The sequence below is a fragment of the Rhipicephalus microplus genome, chromosome 6 (genome assembly GCF_043290135.1).
Source record: "Rhipicephalus microplus isolate Deutch F79 chromosome 6, USDA_Rmic, whole genome shotgun sequence".
Classification (NCBI taxonomy): domain Eukaryota; kingdom Metazoa; phylum Arthropoda; class Arachnida; order Ixodida; family Ixodidae; genus Rhipicephalus; species Rhipicephalus microplus.
The window spans coordinates 111,898,885-111,916,238 of record NC_134705.1 but is presented as its reverse complement, the minus strand read 5'-3'; the positions used below and the strand labels follow the sequence as shown (position 1 = coordinate 111,916,238).

Here is a 17,354-nt window from a genome sequence, read left to right as displayed (position 1 = left end):
GCCGCGTATATAAGTTCTCGTGTTGCCTTACGGTTGCCTAGCGCACTCAAGCTTAGCTTAAGAACTGTGTTTGCAGCAGGCTTTTAATGATACTTTTCCACGGCCAATGTTACGCGCACTGTCGTTCGCTTCCTTGCGCATTATTTGAGAAGGTGAAGCGCACAGGACCCGATTACGCTATCGCGGTCCTACTCCAAATTCAAGCATCCTACACCAAGGTGCTTCTGGAGCGTCCTCCAGTAAGCGATGGAAACTGTGCGTGCATGCAGTGGTTGTGGTCGGCCTGAGATTATGCATCTTCCCGTCCTCTCGTGGGTGTGGCCCGCCGATGTAAGTGGGCATCATCTCCGGATCAAAATAAAGTTCTTTTCCTGCCTGACTAGGTGGCAAAACGCCATGGGCTCGAGGAGGACGTGGGACACGTAGGCAAGATAACCGCAGGCCATTAATGGAAGCTTACTCGATTCCAAGAGAAGGCAAACGCAGAAAGGGGAGTAGAAAGTTTGGTGGGCCGATGAGATTTAGAAAGTAGAAAGCGGGGGCAGCAAGCACAGGACCTGGTTGATTGGCGGAATTAACATGGGAGAGGCCTCTGCCCTGCAGTGGACGCAGCCAAGCTGTTGTTGTAGTTGACGGTGATGGCAATGATGTGCAAGTCCACGGTGAGTGTGCCAGAGTCGCATCGCGGATCGGGGCATCACAAAACGAGCGTGGTGCTCCCACTGAGGCGCTGAAACGTTGAGTTTCACGCATACACGAACGAATTTTGGTTTCCTCAAACCACGTACTATACATCTTCGCTGTAAAAGGAAGAGAGATGGAGAGATTTGACAACGACGTCACATAGGTATGCGTGTGGTATGTGGCGAGTAGGCCGTGTTCGGCAAGGTGTGCCCTAGCTGATAAGCGTCGACCGCGTGGTGCATGCCTTGAGGCGTTGTTTACGTCACCGCGTGTACAGAGGCGACCTCTTCGTGGTTCACCGGCTGCGTGCAGCGGAGCCTTATCTATGTGGCCCCGTCCTGTCCAAACTGTGTAACGATCTGTCTCTATGTGGAGCGGATTCGGGGGAGATGTCGCGTTCGAATTCAACGACAGACGGCGACGGTCGGATGTGTCGGACTTAATTCGAGTGACGGTGACCGACATCGTTTCGGTATACGTCCCGCCAATTTACAGGTGCGTGTTGTCCCCGTTTCGGGTGAGGCCAGAGAGCGAACAGAATGCAGTTGACAGTTCGTCGCTGCGTGTACGTATAGACTTTCGTTTACGCAAAATTGACGCGACGGGCGAGTCGAGTCGATCGGAAGTCGGACTGACCCAATCTTGACCCGAGTTTATGTTTACGCATCTGTGTATTTTCTAAACAAAACGACACTGCCTAATAATCATGCATTGATGGTGCGTCTTATCCGTAATATTTGCTTTTTCAAAGACAATGCTGACAAGTATGAACGCAGCCACCGCATCAGGAGGGCTGGGCGTTGAGTGGGGGCTTAAACTTTGGCCGCGGGGGGCTAAATCGTGTGCCGTACAGACACACATACAGACAGGCAGACAGACTAACCAACATTTCTTCGTTAGAGTATCCCAAGAAAGACTACCGTCTTTGAAACTGCTCATGTTCACACACACGCAAAAACTTATGTTGCCTCTTATCATCTCTCGGTGATCGGGCACGCCATTTTTCTTTTTTTTTCCTCCCGTCTGCGTAATGTTTACGACAGCACGCGTTGTCATACACGGAGCGCTCGACAAAACATGGCGACCTGGTTCGCTCGTGGCTTCCTCTTGTCCCGCTTCGCAGTCGGCCAGCTGAAAGCCACACGGCGCGCTTTTGTGGTCCGTGCCGGCGCACGACCGACAATTGCGTCACTATACGCGTCCTGTGCGTGCGCGCCTCACTGCGCGTCGCGGTCTCGGCTGACGTGATCGCGCGCCTCACTTGTTGGGCGGCATTAATTATTCATGGCCTGCGCGCGTATGTATCGCTTTCACTTCGCCGCCCGCCTGGACAGGTCTGTGGCGGCTCTGCAGTCTGTCCGAGCCGCTTACGTTTGTTACGTAACGGTCGCGTCGCGGGGCTGTTTGTTGTTCGGCTGCGGCTGCCTGGTTGCTAGCACGTGAACGTACCTAACCGTAACGAGGACCGCGTGCTTGGAGCTCGTTATTAGCTACGACAAACAGCTGCTGCTTACTGGTAACACTTTGGACTGTGGTGGCGAAGACCAGGTACACCAAGGTTCTCTAGCATTCGGCTCGCGGTTTCGCAAGCAACGAAGTTTGTCACTGTGCTAATCTCTCCTCGTGCCATTAATAACACTGTTTTCAAGCAAGTTACAAACATCCTGTAGAATTTACTGTATAGAGCTTGCTGAAGCCACAGTTACGGCAGCATTTTCTTTGTCAGGCAAACGGTGCGGTGAATGGAAGCGTAACCGTGGAACATGCTTTTCTATTATATCCGAATTACCGTCCAGGTTTTACTGATACCGGAGATCGGTGGAGATATATGTGTTTCTGGAGTATTCGTGGTGTCATATACATTTCAGAAAACGACCCGTAGGTGATATTTGTGGAATACACTCTTTCAAACGGTAGCGTTTGGTGACGTTTTCTTCAACGTGACATTCGCGTTATTTCATGGCAAGCTATAGGACCAAAAATAAGTGAACTAGTTAATGAAATAAAGCAATGCACGAATGTCGTCGAGTAAACGGGCAAAGTACCGCAATTTTACAAATTTACCTCGGAAGTTTCTTGAAAGGCATTGCCCTGAATTCTTCCATGATCGAGAAAGATAGTGATTCGAGAAGAAGAACAATGATTCGAGAAGAAGAGGGTTCAAGAAAATAATCAGAAGCACCGTTCCTACAGTGACCGAATGAGGAGGCACCGAGAAGGAAAAGAAAAGCAAATCCGGCAGGCTGCAATGCGGGGGTACAAGGTAATAGATAAAAGTGTCCTTTTCGCCGCCAGAAGTAACAAATGCGTCTTCCGCTTTTTTTTTCTTTCTCCTCCCGAGCCTTTCTCTTCTTTCGGCACTTTCCTTTCTCTCAACCGTCGAGACTGCGAGAGTGAAGAGTGAAGAACTCTCCACCTCGGTCGACCTTGCGATCGCTCCGTCGCGCCTGCCGACAGCGCTCGCTGCGAAGCTATTAAGGGCGCCCATTTGCATCTCATTTGCATGCCCCGCGTCGAACAAGCTCGCCTTTTTTTCCTCGCGACTTTATATATACCCCCACACGACGGCGCCGCGCCAAACGTGGTGCACTATTAGCAAGGTGCCCGCTTTCCTTTCTCACGCTTTATTCTCCCATTCACCGTTCTCGGCATCCTCCTGTGTACCTGTACCGACCAGCATTGCGAAGGTGGCAGCCCACTGCTCTGCGCTGCGGGTCGCAACTGGATCCTTAATGAATCGGCTCCTGCGGTATACTTATAGCTCCCTTTTGCTACTACTATTTTTATATATTTTTGTCGTCACTTCCCCCGCAAGCGTCTATCTGATTTTAATTATCTCCTACTGTCTATTTTTTGCCGTCGACTTGCCTCTGTGTAATAAGCACCGTGTGGTGTGCCTATGACGTGTACGTACAGTTGCCCTCGTTTGCATTATTACTCGTAATGTCTTTAACAGAGCCCCGCCGCGGTGGTCTAGTGGCTAAGGTACTCGGCTGCTGACCCGAAGGTCGCGGGTTCAATTCCCGGCTGCGGCGGCTGCATTTCCGATGGAGGCGGAAATGTTGTAGGCCCGTGTGCTCAGATTTGGGTGCACGTCAAAGAACCCCACAGGTGGTCGAAATTTCCGGAGCCCTCCACTACGGCGTCTCTCATAATCATATGGTGGTTTTTGGACGTTAAACCCCATGGCACAAATCTAATCTAATGTCTGTAACAGAAATGTGGATTATATGACTGCTACACGCGCTGTAGTACCCTGGCATCGGTTTTTACCCTGTTTGCACCGACGTGCATGCGTAATATACTGGTAGTAAATGAATGAGAAGGCGCGTGCTCATTTCTAGTTGTCCGTAAAGAATTGAGCCGCCCCAGCTCATAGTACAGTTGCCTCGACACGTGGACATTTTGACCATACAAGTTTGTTTCGTATATGTACGTATTTGCTGCTTGTTCAGCCATGTGCTATGAACTGTAACTGCCCGTATTTTTTTGTGCACTTGATCGCCTATGTGCGCAGGGGTGGGCCCAGCGTTTCTTCAAGAGGGGAGGGGGCAGCTTGTAGGAAGTGGGGAGTTGGCTTGTGACAGGACATGATGCGCCATGTTTCTCCGGGTACACCTTGAAAAACTGGGGAGGGAGGTGGGGGGTAGATGACTTTCTGGATCCAATAATGGCTGGATGGATATCGTCGCGACACCGTGGTGCCTTCAATCAATCAATCAATCAATCAATCAATCAATCAATCAATCAATCAATCAATCGCCTTTCTTTCTTTCTTTATTTCTTCCTTCCTTTCTTTCTTTCTTTCTTTCTTTCTTTATTGGCATAGGAAATTTAGTACATTACAAGTAAATATGCGGGACGAGGTCCCAAGGTAACAAATCGCAGGCGGAATGAAAAAACTAAGATATGAACAATGTTGTCTTTCCCGGCTAAGTTAATTTAATATACTAGGGACCATAGTTAAAAGTACAGTAAAAAGAGAAACTATTTTTTCGTCATTAGTAAACTATGAATTCACAGTAGCGAAAACTCTTACCAACAGAAGACGCCTGGTAAGCGAGAAAAACGCACTCGTACTTGCTAACCGGTTAAAAAAAAAAAACAGCACATACATCGTACAGCAACTTCGCTGGAAATAATATACTGGGTTTCAGGAAATTTCGTTTGGACAAAGTCGCCAAAAGACGACAAATGCCGTTAAAAATCAGTGACGTCAAGCGTGCACATGGCTATCTTGGCGCGAAATTTAAAAATGAAAATTTGGTCCTGACTAATATATAAGCGCATAATGATGAAATTAACGACATTAGGGTGATCCGAGTACAATTTATCAATCTAAGTTGGTTTATTGCTTCATTGTATTGTTTTAATGATAAATGTCGACGGGGACAATGTGGAGCATGGAAGAAGCAATATGACATAAACATTGGACTTAAAGCTTTTGAATAATTAGACGAGACCGACGCTTGCCAAAACAGCCCACCTGAGAAGTGAAGGGAACGTGCCACGTTCGCATTCTAAGAAACAATTTGGTTCCGCGATTCGGAGTTTGTTTCCGTTTCAAAACCAGAGAGTTCGGTCTCTTGAAAATGATATGGTGTATTCGATACGCCCTTCTGTTCCACAACAGTAACTGTGTCATTTATTTAGCGTGCGATTCCTCGCGTTATCGACGCTCAGAACAGCGTGTGCACGTGTGAAATCGTTGTGACGTAGCGTTCTTGATAGAACGCGGATATACACCTTTTCACAGGAAGGGAAAAAACACACCGCCATGATGGGCTGTGTGGTGTTGGCTGTGTGGTGTTGGCTGTGCGCGGGAGTACAAAGGCTAAGGGCGCAGCGTTGTCAGTGCATTTTCGAAGGGACTCGCCAATTTGCACAGCCCAAGGAGGGTTATGGCGGCGCCCAGGGAGGCGTTTATGAAAAGGTGAATAGCGCCGTGTTTTCAAGAGGGAAACGATTATCAGATTAGGTTAGATGATCATTGTTTCGGGGTGGAAAGAAGCCCCAAGCAAGCCCCCTTTTGAGGATGGAAGTTCTTTTACCTATGTATACTCCGCCAAGTATTTAGCTCTATCGACGGCGTGCACTTTTTTTTTTTTTATGAGACGCTAAATTCCTGGCTGTTTGTCCGTTTGCAACGCTGTTGACGGCTCTGGGCTGGCTTTGCTGTCGCCGCACGTTTTCGTGAATGGACATTGCCACAACGCTACAAATGGGTATCAAGGAAGACAGTAGGACGCCCTGTCGTCCTGCTGTCTTCGTTGGCCCACCTGTTTTTAGAGCTATGGGTTCAACTATATGGCCCAAAAGGCTGCACCGTTGCTGCAATTCACGAAAGAGATGTAAATGCTACGCCGCGCTGACCTTGTCTTTCGTGACCGTGTGGTCGATGGGTCGTGCCAGGGCAGGCCGTTTCCTCCGTTGTCCTGGTATAATCATGTAAAGCCGCGGTAACGGGGGCGTAAACAGATTTTTTTGTGTGTGTGTGAGAGGGAGCGGGAGGTGGGCACTTTGATCTGAAGGCCGAGCAGGCAGATGGTTGCGTGTCATTTCGTGCTCTCTATGATATTGCAAAAAAAAAAAATAAAAAAAAATTGATAAAAAAATCTCCTTTATTAGTTGCGACTGTGAGATGGTACTTTGCGTGGCGAACGGTAGCAATCGCACAGAGATGATAACGATAGGAAGCTAGATGGACTGGGAATTAGGGAAAAAGCAAATGTTTTCTCCACTTTTAGTTTGCTAAAAGCAGAGAAGGCAAGACGAATAGGCCTTTTGGGGCTAATTAAACAGAAATTCATACGTGCCCTCTGGTTTCTCAGTACATAAGGAAAATGAACTTTATTTCAGGAAAGGGGGTAAAAGGGAATTAATGAGCTCATTGACGACAGACACATTTCTTTCTATACCGTGCCCGCGGGAGTGCATCAGCGGAGCGAGTTTGTATTTTCGCCTTTTTGGATTGTCCGCTCAAACCTCTTGTGCTGTTTTCGTTCTTGTTCCCCGAAAGCGCAGTGGCGATGATTACGATTTCGATCCTTCGAATGAGTTCGTCTTCACCGCACGCTCACGTGGATTGCGAAAGCGAGCGCAAGAAACACAGCTGCTGCGTGGTGCTCGCTTCAATTATTTATTTTTCGATTTTTTTTCTCTGACCATCCATCAAGTTCTCAGTTTATAACCCACGCGAGTCGCGCCTGTGGGACTTTAGCTCTGTCACCCATATGTCAACGCGCGCTTTCTTCTCTCCCTCTTTTTATTTGTTTATTTTTACCGCGCATTTCACGGCGACGAAGCTGTATGAGAGGAGGTTGCGCCCCTCGCCCGGCCCCCGCTCCAGTTGTGGCCGCGGCCGCCGCTAGCGGTGTGCGACGCCGCGCCGAAGTTCCCGGAGTCGCTCTAGCCGCGGCGCCAGTTCCCGTGTACTCGAGCAGCTGACTCGAGCGGTTGATGTGCGGTCGGGTAGATGCCGCGCCGGCCACGTCGAGCGTCGTCGTTGTTGTTAACGTGCCCGCTTTGACAGCACGCCCCCGTGTCTGGTCAGCGACGAGGTGAGCCCGAGAAGATGTAGCCACGACACGATTAAATCTAGTTAGATAACAATATCCACCTGGTTACATGTGAGATATGGTTGCAGGATGTCCATGGCCTTGGGTCTTCTTATAGCACACAGACTGGCATGCTAAGTATTGCAGTATAATTACTAACCTCTCCGGATGTCGCGACAATTTCTCTAGTTTTTTCTGTAATGTTGGTATATGAAAGCGGGACACAAAGATGTAAGTCTGGTATTTTTGTAATTTTTTTCGCGTAATTTACACTGAGTTTTTCTTCGCAATGAAGGGAAAGCTACAGCTTGGGGCAGAGTTTCTGCACTTGTACTGCGACACGTTTGCCATACGTTTGTACTGCTGTGTGAAGTGAAGGCTGGGCGCGACCAGCATTTCATATTGACACAGACGCCACTTGGCGTTCAGGGTACACGTAAAGGCGTGGCCTTTTCATGCGTTTAAGCACTCGAAGGGACGAAGAACAAATTAAAACAAATACGAAAATCTTACTGGTGTGAGCTGCGTCCTGTGTCAGAGAGCTACATACGAAAAATGAAGGCAGTATTTTTCGTAGCTCGCGTAGAAAATATGAACACAATTGTAGGGCTACATTCATTAGCGGTACAATGCGCGCGACTTGGCCCTGTAGCCTTCGCTGCATTGCCAAGGAAAGTTGTCTGCGACTACGGCACATGTATTACAACGATGTGTGCATATCTGCTAGAAGAGCACGATATAACCGCCGTCAGGTTTAATGTAAACAATGAACACACATTTGCTGTCGTTTTATCTTGACAACTTCAGGCTGCAAGGATTAAATGTCCGAGGGTCTTAACTGGGAGGAAGACTTAGTACACCAACACACTGAAGGCGCCTGAATCAGAAACGGGGGAACCAGAAACGTCTTAACACACGTTCAGCTCAAGTGCTGTGACATATGTATATACGTCATATAATGAATCGGCATCTGCAGGATCTGCTGTGAAGGCGTGGAAGGGGGAATTCTGTGATGGTACTCCTCCTACAATCGTTAACTTCACAACACCAACACCAACTTCTCCTACAATCGTTAACTTCACAACACCAACGGGTACCATGTTTCCAGATGGTCCTCCTGCACAGTTCACTGAATAAAAAAAGAGATACATCTGTGTGAGAATCGGTCCAGGTCAGGTCACACTTCAGTAACCATGAGCAATAAATTCTGTGCCACCCCATCAAAAAGAAAGAAAAATCTTGTGGCTGCCCTTTGAGGTTTTCATTGTAGTACATTGTTGAGAACGAAAGTCTGTACCTTTTCTATTGCAGTGCGGCACCTTCATAAAGTGTGGCTGATATATGGATCACCTGCATTTATTCACCCAAGACTTATGTTTGTTTGCCTGAATAGACGCACAATGCAACCTAGAAGTAGCTGCAGCGTAACTACAGAAGAAAAAAAAACAGAGATAGAAAAGAGTGCAGACTTGGTGATCCCTTGAAAGTCAGCACTCTTTTCTACCCTAGTTTCTTGGTTCCATAGTTATGCTGTAACTACTTCTAGGTTGCACTGTTTGTATATTCACTAGGTTGCACTGTTCGCATATTCGGTTATATCCTACCAACTTCCCAAGTTTGCACGCTTCATAACTTTGTTCATTTGTCATTACGAAATGAAGGTCAGTGTGGCAGCTTGGGCTAGTTGGTATGGCATGAGTGCTACAAAAGCTGGTTTCCATAGCCAGGTCGTTCACCTCCGCAGATGGCCTATGCGGTCTCGCACAGTCAATAACGTGTGCTCATGAGTTCAGATCATGCTTTTTTAGTGTGCCGTTTTTAGGGTGTGAACCTCTTTATCGCTCATGCAAAGAGACAGCGACTTGATAATTCATGAAAGCTTTTCCCCATTCTGTTTGTCTTGTTTTGGCCAATGTAGCCTTCAGGTACTTGTTAGACAGGTAGTTCACTCTTATGAAAACACATTACTTCTGGACTGCATGCGGCTTGACTTTTTAAGACTCCAGCATGCAGTGTAGGCACATGCTTTGTTGAATCTTACAGCCAAGTCTTGCAGTACGTACACAGAAAGTGCAACTGGACTAACTTTGCGATATCAACAATACTAACTGCTGTTCAAAAAACTGTGTCATAAATAGGTTCAGAATTCGGGTGGGGATGATAAGAGCTTAACTGGAGCGACTATTCCCATTATTGGTGCTGTTTCCAGTGCAGGGGGGGGTGCATTGGGGGGTTCGAATCTCTCATACTTCAGAAAACGTAGCACAATGAATGAACACAATGCACCGTCATTGTCTTCAGAAACCATAGCATAATAAACAAACGCAAAACTAGAGGATGGCTGGACATCGTGTTGGTCTATTGCGCTGTGGTTTCTCAAGTACAATGAGCAACCAACATGTCCAAAATTTCTCCTCTCTGATATACCCCCTCCCATAACATCTACATTTTGTATTTGTATATGTGCGTGTGCACACATAAATAAATGCATGAACATGCGTACATACGTGCGAAAAGGAATTCCAGCTATGTCCCTGCTTGCTAGTGTGCTCAAAGCCAATGTATTTCTTGTCGTTTTGTCACTCTTTCAATGTCCATTCACGTCCAGCGCCAAAAGGAAGTTTAGAACGAATAATCTATGGCATACGTTCCCCTAGTGCTATATTTTGGCTCCTTTGCTGGCTACGGCAGCTGCTTTGAACATGCAATTCTCGTTCATTTGCAAGTGCGAATGAATGTGCATCGCTCTGAACCACTGCCTTTTTTATTCGTGTGCAGAGGACATGCTGAATCATGACGAGCTGTCCCTTCAGGAACGGGTCAGCGACCTCGAGAAGAAGAGCCTCGAGCAGGCGGACGAGATCACCTGCCTGCGAAGCACCATAGCCGACCTGCTCAGGCGAATCAACCAGCTCGAGGGAAGGGGTGAGTTTGCATTTTTTTCTTGTCATGTTTTTTATGGCGCTCGGTTTTTGGTGGAAAGGATGTTCTTGATTTTAAGCATTAGAATGCTCCTGAACTATCCAGAGGTAGAAATTTAGTGGCGGTATCACAGTTGAGCACCACTTTTCAATAAACATGCTGTTGCGAGAATTTTTCATGGTGATGATGCAGTGAAACAGCTACCTGAATTTGATGATTTGAAAGTATCCCCGATCATTTCATTTTTTTCTTTGCTAAGCTCTGTTCTTGACCGAGGAAGAGTGGCAAGTGTATGTACTTTCGAGCAGGTAAACAAGTTCTCTTTGATGATTACGCGAGCAGATGTGAATTGGGATGTCACAGCCAGTGCTGGGGATGCCCCAAGGCCGAGAGAGCGGAAAGAATTGTTTCTTGTATTTCTGGTGCCCGCAACTCAAAGTGCTGCTGCATTCGACATTATTCATTTTGACGTCCTTCCAAACTCAATGCATGTGTTTACTTGAAATGATAAAGAACTTTCCAAGGTTGTTCAGGGGCCCTTTAAGGGGTCAACAGAGATGAAGAATAGTAGATTGAATTCGAATAGACCCAGAAGAAAAAAAGATACACAAAGACAAGAGCTTTGTGTTAGCGCTTGTATGTGTTCTCTCCTTCTTAGTGCATCTCTTCAGCAAATTAAGCATTGTAATTCAAAAGTGTAGCAAGTATTTACGGATGCACTGCATCCGTAAAACCCTAAGTTTCACATTGTGCGCATGTTGAGCAGAAGTGCTGTGTGCGAAAATATATGGAAAATACGGCATTTTATGTATCTGACATACTTACGGATGCTATGTATGCAGTACTAAAACTCACTATTACTTGCACCTGTCTCTTGAGTTCCATGTTCAGTTTACCTGCCTTTTCTATCGTGGGACATCGCTCCTCTGTCAAAGCTTAACAGCTATAAGCTGCTTCATTGATAAGCTAAAAGATGGTCGTTTGGTGTTTGCCATGGCAGGAGCATTTTGATGGGAGCAGAATGCAAAGAGCACCAATGCTCGTACATTTAGGTGCATGTTATAGAACCCAACGTGGCTGAAATCGAACCCAGTAGTAGATCACCCATCACTGTGTTCCTTGTAATTGCATAATAGTTTTGAAATGTCAAGCCCTAAAAACTGTTGGGTTCACAGAATGCTCTTAAGACAAGATGTCTCCTGGAAAAATATGTAAAAAAGAAAGAGAAGAGAAAAGTTATTATAGGAACTAAAAGGCCAGCACATGTTTACAGGCAGAAAACTGGCTGTTTTGTGCAAAGCATTCTTTTTTGAGTTGCCTGCGTAATGCAGAAGAGATTGTTGGTTTAAAATTTTTTTAAAATTTGTGCGCATTATTTAGTTTGGCCGACAAATTGCATTTATTGTTTAGTCACTTGAAGGTTGCTGAAAATTTAGATTAAAAATAGTTCAGTAACGCTCAGACTTCAATATTTATGAATATTCAGGCAGAATTGATGTCTATAACTTGTGCATTTATTCTTAGAAGCATTAAGAGTAAATTGTTCATTACCATTCACAAATGTCAACAAAAATAAAGTTTCTCATTTTGTCTGTTCTTGCAATCGGAATCCCTGTTCTGGAATTTGCAGATGGTAAGTATACTTGTGCCAGCTTGGAAAAACTGCTTGCATGCTGTCACGTCAAGCAAAAATAAAATGCTTTGGCGAAATGTGCTGTCGGCAGTATTGTTTCTTTGTTCAATAACATGTTTTCATTTTTGGTGTGCTGTGACTGCATTCTGCATAATCATTGCAAGCATTTTCTTATTCATTGAATTTTCGATAGCGTGTTGCCTGTCTGAGCATTACGGGAAAAATCAGCTTGGTGCTGTCAAAAAGAAATTTCTTTGCTTGCCTGTTGCATCATGTAATTGAGTGTTTCATTGAAAAGCAAGCTTATGTAATGTATCTTTCAGCATGGCGCACTTACGAAAAGCTCTCGTTTATTTTTTGAGTGGAACGCATTCTCGTTTATCGCTCGTAATCTGTGATGTAGTTTTTGTCACTGATGGCTGGAAGTGTACTCTCTACCAAAAGTTTCAAAGTTGTAGTAATTGCCTCCTCACTAGATGTAAACTTTATAGCTGCTTCTGTCATGTTGAACGTTATGCTGGCTCAGCGGTGTACACAAGTTGAGTGATGCACTCATCTCGTTTGAACAGCGCGCACGAGATGACGAAGAAGTAAGGAACACAGACAGGCATTCAAACAAGATGAACGCATACGAACTCGCTTCTATTTTTATGAATGATGCTGATCTGAGGGAGTTGGTAACCGTTCACGTTCTCAAAAGCATAAATTTATTAAAGGACAAAATGATGAAAAATGTAGGATGAGCACTAACTATCACCATGAAATTTATTAGGAAAAAAAATCAGATGTACTTAAGAATTGCTTGCAAGTGCTCATGCAAATTTATGATCATGTGTCCGAAACGCTCAACTTAATCAGAGAAAACAGTTATATTTACATATGCATGCATATTATGAGGTATGAAGAAACATAAGCTTTTTATAATGAAAGGGTGCTTTCTCCAATATAGATTTACGCGATAGTATGCACTCATCTTGTGATTTCTCTTTCATTCCATCATTGTAAGAAATTTCACGCTGTTTCTGACAACATGCAAAGGGTGCCTGAGTAAGCAATTCATACTCGCAAAACTGTGAAACTGTGATCACTAATTAATCGGTACTCAATCTTAATGTTGACCCAATATTATACAGAGCATCTCATTCACTACCGTGTTCAGGGACAACAGTTCTATACTCTAACTAATCTGAACTACACGTCGTGTGTAGTAATGGAGGAGCGATAATAGTGGTTGCACATCTTCATGACTGACAATAAAATGCCTTTGCCCGGCAGTGCTACCTATCGGAGCATTGTGAAAGTGCTAATTTTTCAAGCACTGCTGCAGCCAAACTTCATTACATACAATGTCGTATAAAACACATAATAACTTCAGTTTGTTCAATAGTATTCCTGATCAACATTTATCTGCTGTGCTTGTAATAATGGCAAGACATTTTCTAACTTTGTTGTGTACATGAGTAACCAATGATTAGGTAATGTCACTGGAGCTGTTTCGATAGCTGTACTTTTGCTACCTTGATGAATGCAAGCCCACTTGTTTAAACATTGCATGTAACAGCATTTCTTGTTCAATGATTTCTCATCACTTCAGAACTATTTACTTGTGTTTGGTAATTTATTGTACTCGTGTTTATTATAATATCATGGTTCGACTCTTATTATCTACTCCTTGCTCTGAGAGGTTAGTGTACGAAGTGCTCCTAAAGAACAAGAGAAATGATTTTCATTGAAGTTTTCAGAGCAACACAAGTGTATGCAGTGGCCGGCATTCTCAGATGGTAAATGGTAGTTTACCCCTATCCCTCAAGACAAATGTATGTAACAGCTGGATCTTACCGGTACTTATCTATGGAGCAGAAACCTGGAGGCTTACAAAGAAGGTTCAATCTAAATTGAAGACAACACTGCGAGAAATGGAAAAGAAAATGATAGGTGTAACCTTAGGAAGCAGGAAGAGAGCAGAGTGGGTTAGGGAACAAGCCAGGGTGAAGGATATCATATTTGAAATCAAGAAGGAATGGGCACGGGCGGAGAATGTAGCGTGAAGGTAATATAACTGCCTGTCATTGAGAATAACATGCTGAATTCTTAGATAGGGCGAACAGGTAAAGGTTAGAAAAAGTTTGCTGGGCAGGTGATATGAAGGAAGTTTGCTGGAACAATGTTGCCATGACAAGTTAATCCGCAAAAAATGGGAAATAGCTTTGCCTTGCAGTGGATGCAGTCAGGCTGCTTCTTCTGCTGCTGCTGATGAAGAAGTTTACGCAGTTCTGGTGCTTCTCTTTCTGGTTAAGGGCTCTGAATACACATTCTCCACCATTAACCTAGGCATTGCCCGATTTCTTTCCTCTGGTCCTGCAGCTCCGGTCATCACGAATTCGAACAGCCATGCCACAACGCCAACGAAGGTGTCGCCGTCCTTGCCTCAGCATCCAGCTGCCGTCCAGAATCGCCACACGTTTCACAGACAGGTGAGTTAACCACAATCATTCAGCGAAAATGCTTGCTGCCTTTGTGTTTTTCGTGGCAAGTGGTACCTGCAACTCTTTCCTAGCAGTGTGTATGTGTGTGTTTATTTCTTTCTGCTTTCTGTTTATATAAAGCCCTTTCCCCACTCTTCTTTATGAGGGGTAGCAAACCAGAAAGTTAAATCAGTTGAATTCCCCTGCATTTCCTCACTCGATGAAGAAATGCAGCTGCATTTCCGGCAGTTGACAGCAGGCGAAGAAGGATGAAGTGATGCAAAAGTAGAAATAATTAACGTTCGTTCATTCATGGATTTGTTCTTTTTAGCGCGCGACCTCTTTTGATTCGATATATGTTGTTAATGATTGTGCTATAATACTGAATGAATGAATAATATTAGAACACTCAAACCATGATATAATAAACCTGGATAAAATGAAATATTGGTTATAACAAAGTAAAGGAAGAATAGCTTTGCGATAGCTATAGTGTTAGGGATATACTTTTATAACAAATGTTTTAATATGAACAAGTCATTTTCGTGTATGATGCAACAATGTTATAATGAGGTTTGAGTGTATTCAGTGATTTATACTTTACCGTGGCTGATTGGCTTTTCTCTAAATATTCATTGCCATTCAGAATTATTTTGGTGCTGTTGTGCTGCGCCGTAAGTCTAACTAGAGATATGCGAACATGTATACAGGTCTCTACGGTTTCTAGTGCACCATCGATTTGGATCTGTATTCTTTTTGGCACAGGCGAGCAACAGTTCTACGTCGTCATACACAGACGGGGTGACACCGCACAATGGCAACCACCACCCGACGCACACTTCTCCGGGAGTGGCACCTCAGCGCCGACTCAGCTACTTTCCTACCGCCTCTACCAGCTCACTTCACAGGTGTGTTTCTGTGTCATCACTATCTTCACCATAGCGAAGAGAACAGCACAGATACCGATGAAAAACAAAGAGTGGCTCACAGTAGACAAATGCAACACTGACTTTAAAAATATCATCACCCCAAGCCTGACTACATCCACAGAAGCGAAAAGGCCTTTCCCGAGTTTCTGCAATAAACTTCTGGTATGAACACACCAATCAACGGGTTGTGGATTTCCCTCAAGCAAAAAAATTGGTAGCGTCAGACGTTTAGAGGTACATATCAGCTGTTTCGCTCATCGTGCTATTTATGCTCGTGGTAGAGAAACTTTCTACATGCTGTCGTAGCGTAGGGGGCCAAAGCGTCTTGCCGCTGCGCTCAAAGTTGAGGTTGGGTTCTCAATCTCAGCAGCCACATTTAGTTGGTGTTGAAGTGTACTAACATTCACCTACTTAAATTTGGGTGCATGTTAAGAAACTCTGAGTGGTCGGAATAAAACTGTAGTCTCCCATTACGGCATGTCTCTTAATCATATTGCCGTTTCGGGACGTGAAACCCCTGCCATTATTATTACCAGAGAAACTGGTTTGGCTCTAGGAGAAATAGCTGGGCCCATCGGTGGATCTGATATCTATACATCGCAGTGAAATTCACGTGTTATTCACAGCTGTTGTTTTTCAAGGGTGGGAAATACTTTGTCTAGCTCTGGAGCGGGCTGCTATACCTGCCATTGTTGCTCAGTATATGTGGCACTGTTTTCCCGAAAGTAAAGGTCTCGGTTTCGATTTCGAGCCACAGCCGCTGCATTCTAACGAAAGCTGAATGCACGAACACTTGCGCGTGCCAGGCTGTAAACCGCTACAGTCGAACCCCTTTATAAGAGACACTAATATAAGAGACATTTGGGTATAAGAGATGCCAGTGCGCCGACAAGTAAGATATAGGGTGATAGGGAAATGCATACGAGGTCTCCTGCTTATAAGAGACATCTTATATAAAAGACAAGAATTGCTGCTCGAAGCGTGCCTCACATAAAGGGGTTTAACTGTACTAAAGAATCTTGGGTTGTCTAAATTAATTTCTAACTATATCAGTTACGTCATCTTTAAAACTTCTTTTAGGGCTTTTTTAGCATGAAACATGACGAAGTAGTGGGCACTGTAACAAGTAATGAAAGATGGCACGATAAAGCAGTGGTCTAGCCTGTTCTTATTTTCATTTTTTGTCATCGATTTCTGAGAGAACAGCCATGCACTCGTGTGCTTTGGTGAACTAAGCTCGTAACTCTATTTCGTACCGTGCTTTGTTCGGCCATAATTGTTGACCCAAAAAGCGTGGTTTTTAGTGTCTCTAATCTCTTTTCATCAACTTCACTGTGTGACAAGCTTACGTCCATTTACATTCGACAGTTGAGACTCAGTGCGTTGTCTTGTGCCCCCTGTGCATAGTCTCACTCAGTGCAATGCCCTTGTGTTTTCTGTTTCTCTGCATTACTTTTATACAGCTCAGCGAAAAGACGGTAAGCAGCGTGCACTGATGCATGGAGTTTCTATTAAGATTGTGTTATGCGAAATTTGCACCTGATACCAAACTTTTGTGTGAACGAAAGAAGGATTTCCCCATGGGATTTCGTTATGTGTTTTACAGATCCAAACGAATCGAGGAGACAGTTAAAAAAACTACATTGATGCGAATGAAAATGGAGGAACAGTCACGCTTACCGTTGGTGGGATCTGAACCGACAGACTTTGAATATTCAAAGGTTGTGGGTCGTAAATAGCGGGTATTTTAGGGACCTGTTGTATCTGTTCTCAAAAATAGTAACATTAGGCGTAGGGCTGTTTTGAGTCCGTACTCTATTAGTTTAGTATGTTTTACAAACTAAATACTTATCGTTAATTGCTTTCTTTCCTTCCTTCCCTGCCTCCCCCTAGTGAGGGTGGCCAGAGCTCGACGTCGGCATCGCCTGTCCCATCTCCTGCGCCCTCGTCGTACCGTAGTTCCCCGTCTCCACGGCAAACGCCCTCTCCGAATCGCCATATTTCGGCCTCCACCTCCAACCTGTCCGCCATGAAGCGGTGGAGCAGTAGCTGCAGCAGCCAAGACTTTGCCACGGCAAACAGGTACAAGCGACGGCGGCCTCCTCGCAAACTGCCAGCCACCCTGGTTTGGCATTTTTTGAGCCATGTGTCACCTCGGAAGTTT

At 44.9% G+C, this 17,354-nt stretch overlaps 1 protein-coding gene across 14 annotated transcripts in view; it reads left to right on the top strand.

Moving 5' to 3' along the window:
- Positions 1 to 17,354, top strand: part of LOC119167419 (echinoderm microtubule-associated protein-like 2) — a 218,094-nt gene that overhangs the window by 134,630 nt on the left and 66,110 nt on the right. For 13 of the 14 annotated variants that reach the window (XM_075866424.1, XM_075866431.1, XM_075866422.1 and 10 more), the window contains exons 2-5: positions 10,020 to 10,166; positions 14,161 to 14,270; positions 15,027 to 15,169; positions 17,084 to 17,272. In XM_075866424.1, coding sequence (XP_075722539.1) covers positions 10,020 to 10,166; positions 14,161 to 14,270; positions 15,027 to 15,169; positions 17,084 to 17,272 — 589 coding nt within the window. Of the gene's footprint in view, positions 1 to 6,993; positions 7,245 to 10,019; positions 10,167 to 14,160; positions 14,271 to 15,026; positions 15,170 to 17,083; positions 17,273 to 17,354 lie in introns of those variants that run through there. The other variant, XM_075866433.1, reaches the window with a different exon arrangement.